We start from the raw sequence: 17,201 nt of genomic DNA, 5'->3' as shown, positions 1-17,201 counted from the left end.
TAATAGTAAGTAGTAGTTTTATTCCATAAAACTGGCTATGGCTTAAAATCGATTCAGCAGCACAGAAAGAATCTATTGCTAGTGGCTCTGTCTTCAAAGCCTAGAGAGGTGATCTGCCTCCAGCATCTTTCCATAGTGGGAGGAAGACTCGGACACCTAATAGAAGTAAGCACTTGGATTCTGAGTTTTAAGAGTAGTGGGATCAGATTATTTTCATTCTATTCCCAGAGGCTCTTCTTGCTAGTCTAGGTCCATCTCTGCTTAATTACTCGTGTTATGTACTCTGTATATTGGTTTTAATCTACTCCTTTGTGCAGTGCCAAACAGTTTTCCTCCAGGAGTCTATGTAAATAAATTCTTTTCCCACTTGGAGAAAAAAAGGGAGAGAGAGTAGTAGGAGTTCTACTGACCCCTTGAGTTGCCTGATTTGTAAAATGTATTTTAGACTTGGAGGTTGCTTAAGTTTAACCAGGCCTGACACTGTGTAGAGTGGAATTATCTGCTAGAGTGTAAGCTCCGTGAGGGCAAGGATCTTTGTTTTGTTCTCTACTGTATCTCAGGACCCAGAACAGTGGCTGGTACACAGTAGGCACTCCATAAATATTTGTTGAATGAATTCAGTATAATCATTGACAACATCTTGGTTCAAGCACAGGATGGAGGTGACAAAACAAAATAGTGATTTATACCCAGATAGGCACAGCAGAGAGGAAGCTATCCAAAGGATCTTGCATGTGATTTGTGCTGCTTCTACTATGGAGTCTTATTGGCTCTTTTCTCTCCAGAATTGTGTTGAGACTTCACTTTGTGGTCATTCCAGTGCCACCATCTATCTACTCATGGTGTTGGGTGCTGTCCCTGTGTCTCATAGCAATGACGCTGGATGCTGCTCTGTGAGCCCCTGTTGGGGGACAGTGCAGTGTGGTGCAGCGCAGGTGGAAGTGCTCCACTGAGTACGCTGACCAGTGTGGTTTGCCCTTGTCTGCATTGTAGGAGTCTTCGGAGGATGTGTCGGGAGGCTTACCCTTTCTGGTAGACCTGGCTTTAGGTCTGTCTGTGTTAGCTTGTTCCATGTTAAGAATCCTGTACAATGGACCAGAAATTACCAAAGAAGAAGAAGCCTGTCAGGAGCTATTGCGGTCCAAACTTTTACAAAGGTAACAAAAGGCTCAAATTGGGCTGGTTTTGCTCACAAAGGAAAGAGGACTTCATGTGGAAAACTGCTTTTAGTACATTTCCTGGCTGATAGTGTCTACTTACTGACAGTCCCATGGGTGTCATTGTGTCTAAGAAATAAGATGAAAATTACACCAAAGTGCCTCCTGGCCCTTACTTTACTAAATTTAAAATTATGGTTGAACTGCATAAGCTTTTCTCCAACCCAAATATTATATAATTAAATTAAAGGATCCCCAAAAGGATGGGTAGATGGGCAATAAAGCAAACATAGCAAAATGTTTATTCTAGACTCTAGGTGCTGGGTATATGGGTGTTAACCATGTAATTCTTTCAACTTTTCTATATATTTACAAGTTTTCATAAAACAATGTTGGGGACGAAGTAGATTCCCAAAGATGCAGTTTCAGATAATGCTCACTTTTCTTTAGCCTCTGGAGAAGGTTTGATGAATAAATACTTAACATGTAATGTGATCCTTCATATGTTTGATATATCTGCAAACTTTAAATAGCTTTCCAGATAGAAGAGGAAGTGAAGAACTCCTTTTCTGTCTGTTCAGGTGCCAGTGGCAGGTGGAGGCCAATGGTGTGATCTCCCCTGCCCTTACTCCGAGCCCGTCTCCACTGCCTCTGACCATCGAGGAAGACAGAGAATTCACCTACCCATCTGACGTCCTTGTGCCTCCCGTTGGAAACTACTTTGACCTGCCCCGGATCAGGCTGCCTCCAGGAATCATGATAAAGCTCAGGGAAATTTCTGGGCGTGCTAGACCTCAATTTAGGCCAAGCATAAAGTATGTTGTTATATAGCATTTTATTTTTCCTAATGAAAAAAAATATTTAAACAGTTGAAGGAGTGTATTTCTTCTCATCGTCTAGCAAATGAAACTGTAATTTTATTTAATGAATGTTAACCAAGTACTCTGGGGAGTACCCCAGGTGGTATTCCAGGTCAGCGGATCTCAACGGGTGGGCCTCCAGTCAGCAGCGTTAGCATCACCTGGGAACTTCGTAGTTCTTGGGCCCCATGTCTCACCTACTGAATCAGACCCTCTGAGGATGAGGCCCAGTAATATGTGTTTTGACAAGTTTTCCATATGATTCTGATGTGTACCAAAGTTTTACAAGTTCTAAGTTTTTCTCAGGTGGTTTGACCTTCTACTAGTACTCATCAACTTTGGTTTCCGTAGAATCTAGAGACATTTCTTTATTTTTGATACCTAGAGAGATGGTGAGGGGTCTTTAATCTAGAACGTGAAGTCTTGCAGTTATGAATGTCTTTGTGGTATTCTTGCTTAAAGTCTGTTTTGCAGGCCTCTGCTCTGCCTTCTGAGGCAAGATTGGCCATTTCAGAGAGAAAAATTTAAGGAATAGATGAAATTTAAAATGAAAAAATAACAGAAGCACCATTGTTTTCAGCCCAGCATCCATGCGCATAACATACCACAAGCCATAATGCTGCATAAAATTACTTGGCAGATAAATGGTGCCAAAGATGTTTTTTTAGCCCTCGACCTATTCCAGCCCTAGTATGATTCTAGCTCAAAATATACAAATCATAGAAAATGAAGTCTCTTTAATTTTGATTTCAGCTTTATCAGCCAATGTCAGTGTTATCAGTTAAATATATTAAATTATTGTCAGCCTAATATGAGAGCCATCATAATGTTCATGCCTCTTTATTGTAATAAAAAAGATATGGTGAATATTTAATATATTTAAATCAAAGCCTATGTGCTTCAACCTGTAAAATATAGCATTGATAAGTTGAGAGCATGGCATATACCTGACTAGTTTCCATTGTAATGACAGAGAAGTAATTCAGCCAGACGTGATGGAGGAAATGGTGGTATCATGTGTTATTAAGCACTTGAACTTGGTTGATGCACTGCAGTCCCTAATAAATTTCCAGTATCAAGAAGAACATGCTGAGGAATATGATTTATTGTGTAAAATTATGGGAGAGACCTTTAAGAAACTCAATGCCATGGAGAGACAGCTGCAGGTAAGGAAAAGCTAAAACATCTAGATTTCTCTTATAACTGTTGGAAATAATTTCTGTCCTAGAAATTTAATGAAGTTTAAAAAGTGATCTGAATTAAAAAAAAATTATTACGACTAAAATTTCTGAATTTACAGATTACACTTGTTTTTATTTTGCATCCATTTTCACATTGTTTTGTATTTTAATGTATCTATTAGAGTGTTGCAGAACTGGAACAGAAATGGCAAAGTGAGGTTGATGATGCCATGCAGGGAAAACTGGAGAACAACATGCCTTTCTTCTATGATTACCATTTTAATGAGGTAAGCAAGTTGTATGATTTGTAATTGGGGCATTGCTGTTTATAGTGCAAAGGTGTATATTGTGTGTGTGTGTGTGTGTGTGTGTGTGTGTGTGTGTAGAGATAAAATAATGTCACTTCTTAAAATGTTGCACCCCAAAATGTACCCATTCTTTAAAAAGAGTTAAACAAAATTGATTAGATCAACATGTCAATAATACAAATAATAAATTATTCATTAAGTTGTTTTTTAACTGATTAATAGTTTTATAAAGAAGTTATCATCATTATCAAATTTTACTTTCAAGCTTTAAAAAACAAAAGGCAGAGACATGAAAAAAGCACTGAAGAAATCCCCAGAAAGTTGTCAATGCCATTTTTAATCATTAAAATATAAAATAATAACTTACAAATGTGCTTCTGGCATAGAAATATGGGCCAAAGGTGGTTTTTTTCCCCCAGAAATTTTCTCCTCCTTTTAACATGTACAGTAAAACTCAGTTTTTGCAGATACTACATACCATCTTTTCTTGATTTTTCCTTCTTTAGAACAAAATGAAAGAACTAGAACTTTTGTGTTCAATGAAGGAAGTCTCCTTTGATGGAAATGATCTTGAAAACATGGTCCTATCACTGAGGTTAGTGATGTTAATAACTATATAAAGCTAATTTATTACCTTGATGCTCAAAACAAAATGTGAAGATCTAGTCTCTTAATAGATATTTTAAAAAATATTGTACATTCACTAAATATTTTAAGATTTGGAACGAACTCATTTGGTAATTTGGAAACTTTGATTTTAACCTTCAAAAGTTAGCATATGGGCATTTGAAACTGGGCAAAAGGAACTAAAACTGGCCCCAGTTTATAACACTGCTCCCTCAGATGGGGCGGTGGGGGGAGAGGAGCAATATTTATCAGGTGACTTTTGCTTTGTTTCCCCTCTATCTTCTCATATCCTTTGTAACTAAAAAACTTTGGTTTTGGTAAACTAGAGAACGACTAAATGCACATCAGCCTTTCTTTATAGGGAGAAGTTCGTACAAGAAGTGAATTCTCTTATTCAGAAACCCTCACACCCACTGGCTAAAACGAAGACGTTAGTGAAGAGTTTAATGAACCGAGCCGAGCTGTTGCTGCACGTTACCATTGCGGCCCAGTCCGGCCTCACGAGAAGCATCTCGGGGACCCCTGCAGAAACACCGGGTACTGCTCAAACCAGCCCTGCACAGACTCTGCACTAGTCTGTTCATAAAATATACGTTAGCCACTTAAAAAAACTCTCTTGTGTACTCTTAGAAAGGAGAAAAAAAGGAAATTTCAATAATTTTTATTTTGCCTTTTACTTTTTCCAGCCAAGAAATACTTTTTATTGAATTCCTGTCGAGTTTTGTGAGTCAACTGAGCATCAGGGGTACCTCCTTGCCTGCCTCGTTCCATTTTTCTTGGGAGCATCTGAGGAGCCCAGTGACATGTATCTTTATAATCCAGTGCCCCTTAGTTTATGGTTTGTCATTCTCATAGTAACATTTAATTAAATAGTCAACATTGTGAATCTGGTAACACATCATATTTTCCTCTTTACTTGCAGCTGAGTTTCCATTTCATCTTTAGTAATTGGAATAGTGGAAGCTTCTAGCATGAATTTCCACTATTAATTTTTTTCTTGGTCACCTTTTAATTGTTAGCCTGAAAATGCATTTCTCAGGGAAATCAGTGAGTCTTATTTAAGCCGGATCTACAACACTCGGCACAGCCCATAATAACAAATGTTAATTCTTACCCTGAGAGATCAAGTTGAATAAACATGTTCTTAAATGAAGGACTCCATGTTATCTGGTCCCCATACCCAATGGACACTATCGAGCAAGTGAACTTGTTTTCATCCCAGCTGATCGCCCAGGGCTCCTCTCACTTGGGAGAGAAGTCTAGGATGACTCCCAGGTTTCTGACCCTAGTAATAGGATCTCATTCCCTGAGAACATCAGGGGAAGTGTGCCGAGTGTGTGGTGTGACCACAGGCCCAGATGGTCTGCTACACCACATCCCTGGCCGTGTTAGCCTGTGATTAATTAAAGGTCCCATATAAAAACTTAGTCACTCAGTAAGGCTGGTGATGCATTCCAAAAGGCTCTTGGCATCAGCGATGATGAACCAGTAGTTTCCTGAGAGGAGATAACATTTTCAAAAATTACAATTTTTTTAGATTGAAGCTGTCTGACCATTCTTAAGACAGATTCAAAATGACCTCCTCTGCTGTCTTAACATCTTTTTTTCTTAGCTGATCTTTACATATAGTTTTGTCGTCTTATGTTGAAGTATTCTTTTATAAAATAACTATTCCCCTGAATAGAGTTAAGGAGTATATCTTTTAGAAAGGGCTGGTCAGATTCTAGGTCAAATGTGGTATGTACTCACACCAACTACAATCAAAGCAGCAGTATCACCAAATGGCAATGTCAGCTAAATAAATCTAGGATTAAAGGGGGAACAAAGGCCATCTCTGAAAAAAATGGATCTGGATTTATTTGAATTAAGAAACTTTTGCTTCCAGAAATTACTTTCTCTGTCTTCTCTTGGTTTTTATAATGCTTATATTAAAGTGAACATTGATTCACTTAATTTCATAGTTTATGAAATTAAATGAATTTTTCTGCCTTTCTTTGGAAACGCAATTTAACAAAAACATTTTAGTTTTTCAGCTAAAATAATTTTTAACCTAATATTTAGGTTAAAAAAATTGGCCTAATAATCATCAGTATGCTGTGCTAGCGGCTTTGGTGGCTTTCGTAGGTAGTATCTCATAGGAAGCAAAGATACTCTTAGACTGTTTGGTAGTTCCATGTTATGTTTAGCTGTTGCTGCTCTCCTTATGAGTTGGAGAGCGGATATGTCAACCTTTTTCTTTCTTTCTGTTCCAGCTTGTAAATCAGCTTCTGAAACAAAGGTGGTATCTCACGCTGTGCGGCAGCCTGTTTTCCTTCGCAGCATGTCGGCTCCTTCTGACCTGGAAATGATTGGTAATGAAGATTTGGAATTTACTAGAGCAAATCAGAGGTAAGTGGCTAATGGTCAAGGTTGGATTCCCACCAGCGGCTGAATGCATTCATCAAAACACACTCCCTGAGCGGCCTTCTTATTGTGTTTTCCCGGAGGCGGCGCCATGTGACCAGCCACCGCAGCAGCTCCTTTACGCTTCTGCAGTCATTGGCCGTGGAGGACAGCAGGGACAAGCCCACCTACAGCGTCCTGCTGGGGCAGCTGTTTGCTTTCATCGGCACCAACCCGGACCAAGCTGTACGTCATGTTTTGCTGACTACAGATGACTAGCACCTGACAGCGTGAGGGCTCCTGTGACAGTTAGCAGGAGTCAGGTGTGCTTCCTTCTTGTGCGTTTCAGGTGTCCAGCAGCAGCTTTCTTTTGGCCGCGCAGACAAGGTGGCGGCGGGGAAACACACGCAAGCAGGCCCTGGTGCACATGCGGGAACTGCTGACGGCTGCCGTGCGGGTCGGGGGAGTGACGCATCTTGTGGGTCCAGTGACTATGGTCCTTCAGGGGGGACCCAGGTCGGTTGTTCCTATTAGTTTATACTGTCCTGTCTAGAATAGGCAAAAGCCATTCCAAAAATTATTCTTGGGGCCAAATCATAGACAGTGGTATTTGCTAATGTTTTCCCCTAAAATATTACATTTCTATTTTTATAAAAGTGGTATGTGATTTTATAAAAAAATCCAGCATATATAACAGAGAGTAATAGTGTTTATTCACCTTCCCCTCCTAAATTCCACTTTGTTCATTAAGAGCTTGTTGTGTCAACTGCACATATATATAAATAACTATTTAATTCTCTTTGTACACATAAGTGTGTATGTGTGTGATTTTAACTTAATTCAGATTATATTATACATGCCTTAGTGTAATCAAAGTTGTTTTGCTCAATATATCTTGGATATCTCTATTTTCTCATGTCAATATATACAGATCTGCTTTATAGTTTTTAAGAACTTCATGGCCCTCTATTGTATAGATGGCTATGTTTTATTTTATTCAACTCATCCCCTATTGATGGGCATACAGGTTCTTTCTCTCTCTCTCTCTCTTTCCTTCCTTCCTTCTTTCTGTTTTGTTTTGTTGTTTCATTAACAAAAGTACTGTAGTCAACATCCTTATACCTATATTTTTGTATACTTTTGTGCTTATTTTTACTGGATCAATTTCTAAAAACATAATTGTAGATACTAACTTTGAGGAAAGTTTTATAACTTATTTGTGAGTTTTTCTATACCAGTTCCCTACGGGGCTTCAGAGATCTTCAGAGAGAAATAGAGAAGGCATTTCTCTATAAGTCCTGGACAAGAACTACTGGAGACTGCTTGTGCCTCTTGGCAACTCTTTGAGGAATTCTGGCCAACAGGCAGAGGGCAGTGGCTGGGGGGCAATGTGTTAACTAAAAGCTAACGTAAATATCTTGAGAAATTTCTACGTTAATCAAGAGAGACCAGGTTATTCTTTGGAAACAACTCCAAAATCTCAGTAGTTTAAAAAAAAATTTTTGGTTCCTGCTCCTGTCCGTCACAGGTCCATCTTGGCTCGTGGTGATCACAAAGAACCCAGGATAGAGAAGGAGACCACCATCTTGAAAGCTGTCAGTCCCCTTGTCAGAGCTCTAGCTCATTGGCCAGACTAGTCACATGCCCACCCAACCACAGGGGTGCCCAGAAGGCATAGTGAGTAACACTAATGACTGCCACAGCCTACTTCCAGAATAATTTCTCCATAACACTAGCAGCACTATTCCTTTTTCCCTCAGTTATTAATGTCGTGTCAAACATTTGGAAAAAATACGGAAAATCCCATAGTATAAAATAAAAATCACCTGTAAATCCAGCATCTTAAGATAAAACCTATTAACATTTTACTTTATTCATCCTGTCTTTATTCTAACCACAGATGTCTCCTCTAATGTTTTTAGTGGTTGTATAGCACTGCATCATATTCCTGACCCTTTAGTAAGCCAATTCCGTATTTTTAAACCTTAGGTTTTATTTATTTATTTTTGCTGTTATTAACAATATTATGTTGCATATCTTTGGAGATAAATCTGGATAGTTCCAGTTCTCAACTAATATTAATTGCTATAGAATCTACCTCGAGTTGTGTTTTTACGTTGGAAAGGTCTTATTTCATATCAACTGGATTTTCACACTCTGGTAATAATCGAAGTGTGAACTTGAAAAGGACACTTAGCTAATCTATTTGGGCCTTGGTTTTCTCATTAGTACAACTGCATATACAGTATTCAATGCTGCATGGGACGTTGTAGACATGTCTCAAATAAATGGTTTCATTATTAAATAAGTTTTGGAAATGTTGGATACCATTCTCTTGCTATTAGAGGTACTGTGGACTCTAACCTTATGAGGCTCCGAGTGGCCTTGCAGTAGGGAACCCTGCCTAACTTTACCTAACCTGGGGTTTCCTAGGCTTTTCTTAGTGTGGGCATTGTTTTTGAGGCACATTTTGAAATCCTGCCCAGTAGTCTTCTGTGGTCCTGCAGTTTTGGAAACACTGATGATCTCCAAGATCCCTTCAGTTGTAGATTCATCTAGACATCCTTTGGTTTCTCAGAAGAATTCTCGTGCTCCCCTGTTCACTATCACTGTTCTTGATGTAGTTCAGGAAGTCTGAGCTTTGGTTCTGTTTCATAGAATTGAAGAACTAACCTGTGGTGGGATGGTGGAGCAGGTCCAGGAAGCCTTCGGCGAGACCATGACCTCTGTCGTGTCTTTGTGTGCTCGTTACCCTATTGCGTGTGCAAATAGCATCGGCCTCTTGTGTACCATACCTTACACCAGGTAAGCAAGGAAATGCTTTTGATTGTATATAAGTTACACCGCAGTGTATGTGATTAAATAAAAATATTTTTTAATTTAAAAAATCGGATTTTTTTCCTTTGATTATTTAGCGACACTATCACCCTGATTCAAATAAGCTTGCCTCCTGACAGACACCTAAAGTTGCTATGTAAATTCCTGTGTTGAGTTCCTATGTAATCAGAAGTGGCCATTAAGGATTATATTATATTGTCAGAATGGGGAGGTTTGAAGGAAAGAAAAAGGTCCCTAGGAAATTACCTACGTATTTGGTAAAAGTTGTTTGCATATGCACAGTTATTGCCTGTCTTAGTCATTTGATTAATAGTTTGATGACATCAAGCACTCATGAAGTCATTCTTTGAATCCCCGTATGGTAAAATATATCATTTTTTCCTACTGTGGCAACCTTGAGTTGATTCCATCGATTTTTTTTTTTTTAATTTTATTTATTTATTTTTTCCCCCAAAGCCCCAGTAGATAGTTGTATGTCATAGTTGCACATCCTTCTAGTTGCTGTATGTGGGACACGGCCTCAGCGTGGCCGGAGAAGCGGTGCGTCGGTGCATGCCCGGGATCCGAACCCAGGCCACCAGTGGCGGAGCGCGCACACTCAACCACTAAGCCACGGGGCCGGCCCAGATTCCATCGATTTTTAATTTGCCGTTCTGTAGGAACAAACCAGAACTTGAAGTTCCTTATTTATGAGGGAAATCCTCATTCTGAAAAAATATTTCTGTGTTCATTTATACATGGTAGTATCCTAAGTTGTAGACAGAGAACTATACTGACATGTTTTGTGCCCTTTTGATAACCTGAATCTTAAGTGAGAGGTTCCTGAGGGCTGGTCAATTCTGTTTATTCCATACAAACCTTTCTGCCTGGCCCAGGAGTGAAGAGAAGTGCCTGGTACGCAGTGGCCTCGTTCAGCTCATGGATCGACTGTGTAGCTTGAGCAGTCAGACCGAGTCTAGCTCCAGTGAGAAACAAACCAAGAAGCAGAAGGTGGCCACCATGGCCTGGGCGGCCTTCCAGGTGCTTGCCAACCGCTGTGTTGAGTGGGAAAAAGAAGAAGGTAAGAACTAGGATTCCTTTCTAGAACTCATTGATTTCTTTTATTGATGTGTTTATTTGTGAAGTATTTGTGCTGGGTAGGAGAAAGAAAGGCTACATTAAATTACATAATCAGATGGATTTAATCAGTGATTGATTTCATGAGAGCCTCTTTATCAGCATGGTCTATGAAAATTTATAGCTACACTGTGACGTTAAATGATATCCTAACCTGGAGGACATGATGCTAAGTGAAATACGCCAGACACGGAAAGACAAATACCATATGATCTCTTAATACAGGGGGGCCGAGAGGGAGGACTCGCCGTGGCTTCCTTAGTTTTTCACTGTGCTTTTTCTTTCTTTAACTCTGAAGGTGGCTCCACAGAGGCTGTGCACTCAGGTCTCGCCCGTCAGGTGTCCAGCCTTCTCACCAACCATCTTGCCCGAGCGACTGAGTGCTGTGGCAACCAGGCTGCTGGGAACGATGCTCTCCAGGACGTCCTTAGTCTTCTCAATGATCTCTCGAGGTATGGAAGGCCCCGCTGGAGCTGTGGGAGGAGGTGGCTTTCCTCTTGAATGATTGAGGTCCCTTTGAGTGGTGGTTGTCTTTTGAAACATCTAAATTACTAGGCCATTCTGATGTGCTCCTGCCTTGAGAAAAATAGTAGAGAATAAAGTCATTGAAAAATAGTTTTTACTTTCAAAATGTGAGGATTATTTAGGTGAATATATCATAAAATAATATGTTATCATTTGCTTTAATTCTTTGCTGGCAACCAGCTGCTAGCCTTTCAAGTTGATGCAGTTGCATTCAATAACCAAAAATCCTTACCCTCATTATAGCGAGATTAAAGAGGAATCAGTCAGGACCTGTGAGTAACTTGCTTTCTCATGCTGTGTTTATAAAAGAAGATCTTCTGTGGAGGTTTAATACCATCACGTGTGAGCCGTGAGGCCCACAGAAGCTTGTCCCCGGAAAGCTGCTCGTTCTTTGGCGTCTGCTGGACTGTGTGTTTTCTTCTTAGTGAAATGTAGCAGGTTCAGCTGTGGCAGATGCCAGACTGTTGAGCCCTGTCCACACTGTATGGTACCTTAGGTCTTCAAGCACTCCTTAAAAAGCGGTAAAAGACTAAACTGAAAAGCGCCTAGTTTGATTTCTAAGTCTTGGTGCTCAGTGAATCATGCTGAACTATAGGATCTCAATTAAGTAAGTATCAGGGATCAGAAAATATTCAAAAATCTCTCTTTTTAGGGGCCAGCTCCACGGTGTAGTGGTTAAGTTCGGTGTGCTCTGCTTCGGCGGCCCAGGTTCACGGGTTCCGATCCCGGGTGCAGACCTACACCACTCGTCAGCCATGCTGTGGCAACAACTCACATACAAAAAAAAAGAAAAAGAAAAGAGGAAGATTGGCACAGATGTTAGCTCAGGGCTAATCTTCTGCAGCAAAAATAAATAAATAAAATAAAACAATAAAATAAAAATAAAATCTTTCTTTTTAAGTATTATTGGTCAATTGTGAGCATTCATCAGATATTTACAAAACATCTTAATTCTCCTTCATAGAAATGTAGTGCCAAATCCATGGCTTCTTCATGCAATCTAAAGTCATCAGTTTGTTTAACCTCGTTTAGGGAGCTCTTGCTTCTGAATTTCTATAGATCAACATTCCTGGCATTGTGTACCTTTTCTTGCTTCTTTTCCAGGAGTCACATAGGTAAAGCCATCCTGAGCCAGCCAGCTTGTGTGTCCAAACTGCTCTCCCTGCTGCTTGACCAACGCCCATCTCCAAAGCTGGTCCTTATCATTCTTCAGCTATGCCGGGCGGCACTCCCACTGATGAGCGTAGAAGACTGTGGAAACGTGGAGCTCCCGCCGTGGAGCTACTCTGTTCCCTCCCTCAACAGTGAGCAGGAAGATCCCAGTGATCCAGCATCCAAGATTGCCTCGTTGCTCTTAGCAAAGCTGGCGGATTACGTGGTCCCAGGTGAGCAGCTCCTGGACGAGAGAATGGCACTGAGGTGCCCACTTCTTGTGGACGGTCAGACTGAGCTCTCACTTGTCCACAACTGCAGCTGTGCTTCCTGTAATAAAAGAGAGAGAGAAGGGAGAAGGGACCGAGGGGGAGGGAAGGAGGAAGAGAGATTCCAAAACCAGTGTTTTCCCTGTACAGGGAGCTGCACAAACAACATTGCAATTTTTCTGTTTGCTTAAAGGATGTCAGACAGTTCTTTCTCCAACCGCTTCCGAACCTGATACCACGTTGACAAAAACCAGTCCCAAGAGTTCCTTAAAAGGAGATAAAGATCCTGGAGAAGAGAGTGAAGCAGTGGATGGCAAGCTCTCTATCTTTATCCACAAGCGGGAAGACCAGTCATCCCATGAAGTCCTCCAGCCGTTACTAAGGTGACTGATGATTATAGTAGCCACATGTCTTCAAGTACTAACCATGTCGCAGGCACTGTGCCGAGTAAGCCCCTTACGTATATTAACTGTCTCAGCCCTCCTAACAACCCTGAGAGGTACTCACTGTTACTGTCATCCCTGTCATACACATGAAGAAACTGAGGGAGAGCTGAAACGCAGATGCAAGCATCTGACCACAGAACCCAAGCTGTTAACCACAGCTCGGTACTGTCTCTCCACACTCAACAGAGAGCGAAAGCCCTGTTGAGATGTATTGTTTGTGTTTGGTGGAGAGTCGACAATGTGACCTGTACTTTGAGAAGAAATAATGCAGTTTGGTTTTCAGTTATTGGCATCCTCAGCCATTAGTAAATTTAAGGATACCATTGACTGTGAGATGGAGAAAGAAGAGAAACTTTTTTAAAGCTTTAATTCATTGAAATATGAATGGTATGATTGCTCAATAAGGAAGTAAAAATATAATTATTGTCCAAAGATTGCAGACCTCCAGGGCACTGTTAGTGTGATCCAGGACAACGAGAAGGCCTGCCATAGAGCACAAGGGAGTTTAGAGCAGGTGTTCATGTCTCAGTTGGGAAAGTTCTCTCTTCAAGTGAATGATTTGATGATGGTGTCATCCTCGTAATTGGGTCCCTTGTCTGCCATCATGGCAACTGAAAGCACTAATGGGCTCCTGGCATAAACTAAGCAGGATCAGGGCAGGTCAGTGCTTAGAAGAAATCGCCAAGAGACATTCTTGGGCATTGCAAAACATTATAGTGTAAATTTGGTGAAAGATTTTCTGGAGAGCCAGGTTTAGGAGGCAGAGGAAGCTGAATTATTAGGAAGATCCTGTCCTTCACACCAAGGCATCATCCATGCTGTTGTTCAGGTCTCCTGTCTTCGGGATTTAGATCACTTACTGAGTGCCTCCTGTATGCCTGGCCTTCACTTTATTATAGGTTCAGATTCTTGATTGTGTTCAGCTCTGTAGTTTGTACGTGATTTTCACGTAGGTTTTTAACTATCATTACAACTCTAAAACAGCTGTTGTTTTGATCCCTAAAAATGCTATAAATCATTTCTTTTTTGAAAAATTGAGTCTTACTGTGGATTTTAAAAGCCTGTTGTAGCATATAATGGTGGCCTGACTGTTACTGGGTTGCCTCATGCCACGCAGCCCGCACCTTGACCTGCCTGTAAGATCGTCGCCTCTTTCTGCCTTCCCCTTTTAGTAGCTCAGAAGGACGGCCCTTCCGACTTGGTACTGGTGCTAACATGGAGAAAGTTGTGAAAATGGATCGAGACATGACCAAGGTAACTCTTAATATGGAGAAACCTGCTCTGACAAGACCCACAATTAAAGAACATTTGCCATGCTTCAGTGTTTCAGGAGAAATTAAAAAAAAAAAAAATTTAAGTTCGCATAAAGAGACAGGGTGGGAAATTGAAGTCAGTGGCCCAGCTGAGGCCATTTTCAAGCGAACTAGTCAAAATTAGTTTGTCATTAGTGTTAAAATGTAAAAGAGAACTCTTGGTTTTGACCTAGGAATTTTTTCTTAGCTCTCTTAAGAAAGTTTTCCAGCCTAAAAATAAAAGTGAGCATAGGTAAAAAGTTAAAAGAATAATAATAGATAATAAGAAATAAAAACAAATAGCCCATAAAAATATGCTCAGGCTCACAAATTACACAATAACTAAAGGACAGTAATAAGAACATAGTAATGTATCGTTTTCACCTGTCAAACAGATGAAATTAAGAAAGACTACCTTGACTCATTATTGCCAAGGTAAAGGTAAATAGGCTCTCAAGTCTCCAGATACAAGCATGCTCTTCATAGTTCTGTTGGTAAAAAACAAAATAGAATCCATGTATCCATCAGTAGGGGATTGGTTAAAGAAATTTACATTCATGTAATGAAATACTGTACAACTATAAAAAATAATCAGGTAGATCTATATATACAGACATGGAAACACATTCTCGATATTTTGATAACTGATAAAAATAAATTGAAAAACCGTGTGTGTAGTGTAATCTATGATTATGCATGTCAGAATTTGCATGCCAAAAAATCTAGAGGACCAACAATTGTCTGACTGGGTGAGGACATGGGATGTTTATGGAAATTTAACTTTCTACATATAATACTTTACTATTTGAATTTTTTAAATGAGCCTGGATTGCTTTGGTAATTGGGGGAAACAGGTCAAAGGTATAGTGCTGAGAAGAGTGAAATGAATATCATGAATGTCTTCAAACTGAACTCAGGGTGGCTGCTGTGAAGTGATTACAGAAGAGGCTGCAGCTGCTCTTCGGAAAGCAACCAAGTGGGCCCAGTCAGGCCTCATCGTCAGCATCGGGCCACCTATAGAATCAGTCAGCCCAGAGACTGTGAGTGGACTGTCCACAGGTGACAAAAAGAAAACTGCCCAGACCTCCATTTGCCGAGAGAGGAACTCAGAACTTGCAAGGTAAAGCCTTTCACAGGGTAGAACCTGGCCACGCTCCTCTCAGGTTTACTTTGTAATGAGTTTGGCTTTAGGGTTTTAATTTTATATCATCCCCTTGACCTCTGGAAATGAGGGCTTCAGATACTCATCTGAGGTTGTGATGGACAAATAGGGAGGCAGTCCTGGCTGAGTGGACGTCTACAGCTGGAGGATTTTTTTTTCTGAGAAAAGCTACCACCAGGAACACCAGCCACAGTTCTTTTGAATATTAGTAAACTCTGGTTTTGTTGCCTTTACTTCTTCCAGACAATGCTTGTCACCATCCCAACCGTACACAGAAACTTCTTTCTAGGAGTAGAAAGAATGCATGAGTGTTGCCTCTGGGAGGTTTGTGTAAAGTGTCCTGTGCTTACAAGCCAGGAGTAGAGGTAGCAGTGTCTTTCCTTGATCCTGATGGCTTACGCAGTCACAAGTGTGAGGTCCATTGTTTCAGAGGATTCTTCAGTTACCAGAAAGAATGTGAGAGAAGTGAATTCTTCCTAATGATAATTTAGCTACTCTTTTTCTCAGTCAACAAAATCCACTTTTTCATGTATAAGTAGAAAATGTTTCTATCTGATGCTAACCTTACAAGCCACTTCTCTGCGTTCTTAACCATCACTGGGCAGCAACAGTTTTCCCTGTTGACACTTGCAGGACCGACCCCGTCCGACCCTTCATCAGTGGGCATGTGGCAAACAGCATGGCCGCAGAAGTCATCGCTTTGCTTCATAGCTTGCTAATGGCACCTGAATCAAATGCCGCTCAAATATGGACCACAACGGCAGAGAAGGTTAGTACAGCGTTACTGCCTAACTGAGGAAGCGAGAAGGAGGGGTTAGTGTTCTGTTGTAGCACTTGAACCATGCTTAGCAAGGAACATTTTAGTCAAGAGAGATTTCCCAAATTGGCAAGATATACTTAACTGTTTTTCCCCTGGCATTTGCTTTTTTCAGTAGTTTCAACTCTGTTAACCCACATCTCCTGTTGCTGCTGGTTCTAATTTTGCAGAAGACAGGACAGGATTCTCAGAGAAAGAATGGCATTCCTTGTTTCTCCTTGCTTGTGTCTGATAGGTAGTGACATTAGGAAATCACGCAGCCTGGGTTTATTGGATTTGCTGGGTGTACTTAACAGAGTCTAAGGCGGCCTCTGTGTGACTTACCCTCCCTGCATGCTCTGTTAGTCATTCATCATTACAAACAATAGTCCAGTTTCCTGAAAACTTGAAATCTGTGATCAGTTCCCCTTTTCCCATAGTCATTCTCAAGTGAGCTCCTTATAACATGTCCTAAAGGTAATTGCGTGTTGAGATGTAGGCAGTATGCTCTGATGGTTTTCCTTCAGATAAATTTTTGCTTTATTTTAGGGGGTTTACTAACACAATGTTTGATTCTCCCATATTTTCAGGTTGTATATTTCTAGTTCTGTCTAATTACATAAGGCAAACATGGCAAGAATGTCAGTGACCATACTTGATAGTTATTTCATCCCTCCCATAACCAGAGTTCCTGCAGTATATGGGACCAGGCACTGTTGTAGACACTTCATCACCTTTAGGAGCAAATGACCAAAGCTTTAACTCCTGCTACATGGGCTGCTGCTTATATTTAGGTTCTGTCTCGTGCATTGATGTACATTCCGCAATTGGGGAAATATGCAGAAAGCATTCTGGAAAATGGCAGCAGTAGTGGCAGAAAACTCGCCAAACTTCAGAGAATCGCCCGCCAGGCCGTTGCTGCACTGTGTGCACTTGGAGGCTTCAAAGAGACAATCAAGATAGGGTCTGAGGTTCAGGTAACCAGCCACCATTTCCCCAAGTCATTGTTTTCCCCTGTGTATTGGCATTCATTGATTAATTCATCATCTGTAAGACAAGTATCATCCACCCAGCTGGACAAAAATCCTTG

The 17,201-nt window shown here is 40.6% G+C and overlaps 1 protein-coding gene across 7 annotated transcripts in view; it reads left to right on the top strand.

Annotated features, from left to right (window-relative positions):
* The window catches only part of HECTD4 (HECT domain E3 ubiquitin protein ligase 4), a 179,161-nt gene that overhangs the window by 102,052 nt on the left and 59,908 nt on the right, over positions 1–17,201 (top strand). For all 7 annotated transcript variants that reach the window (XM_058531453.1, XM_058531450.1, XM_058531452.1 and 4 more), the window contains exons 24-41: positions 994–1,157; positions 1,739–1,972; positions 2,991–3,183; positions 3,381–3,485; positions 4,013–4,101; positions 4,495–4,670; positions 6,386–6,521; positions 6,620–6,761; positions 6,865–7,031; positions 9,174–9,320; positions 10,229–10,413; positions 10,768–10,921; positions 12,099–12,379; positions 12,609–12,798; positions 14,034–14,115; positions 15,071–15,273; positions 15,949–16,084; positions 16,906–17,088. In XM_058531453.1, coding sequence (XP_058387436.1) covers positions 994–1,157; positions 1,739–1,972; positions 2,991–3,183; positions 3,381–3,485; positions 4,013–4,101; positions 4,495–4,670; positions 6,386–6,521; positions 6,620–6,761; positions 6,865–7,031; positions 9,174–9,320; positions 10,229–10,413; positions 10,768–10,921; positions 12,099–12,379; positions 12,609–12,798; positions 14,034–14,115; positions 15,071–15,273; positions 15,949–16,084; positions 16,906–17,088 — 2,967 coding nt within the window. The remainder of the gene's footprint in view (positions 1–993; positions 1,158–1,738; positions 1,973–2,990; positions 3,184–3,380; positions 3,486–4,012; positions 4,102–4,494; positions 4,671–6,385; positions 6,522–6,619; positions 6,762–6,864; positions 7,032–9,173; positions 9,321–10,228; positions 10,414–10,767; positions 10,922–12,098; positions 12,380–12,608; positions 12,799–14,033; positions 14,116–15,070; positions 15,274–15,948; positions 16,085–16,905; positions 17,089–17,201) is intronic.

The sequence above is a fragment of the Diceros bicornis genome, chromosome 35, assembly GCF_020826845.1.
Source record: "Diceros bicornis minor isolate mBicDic1 chromosome 35, mDicBic1.mat.cur, whole genome shotgun sequence".
Classification (NCBI taxonomy): domain Eukaryota; kingdom Metazoa; phylum Chordata; class Mammalia; order Perissodactyla; family Rhinocerotidae; genus Diceros; species Diceros bicornis.
Note: the sequence above shows the minus strand (reverse complement) of the source record. Positions and strands in the feature narration are given on the sequence as shown.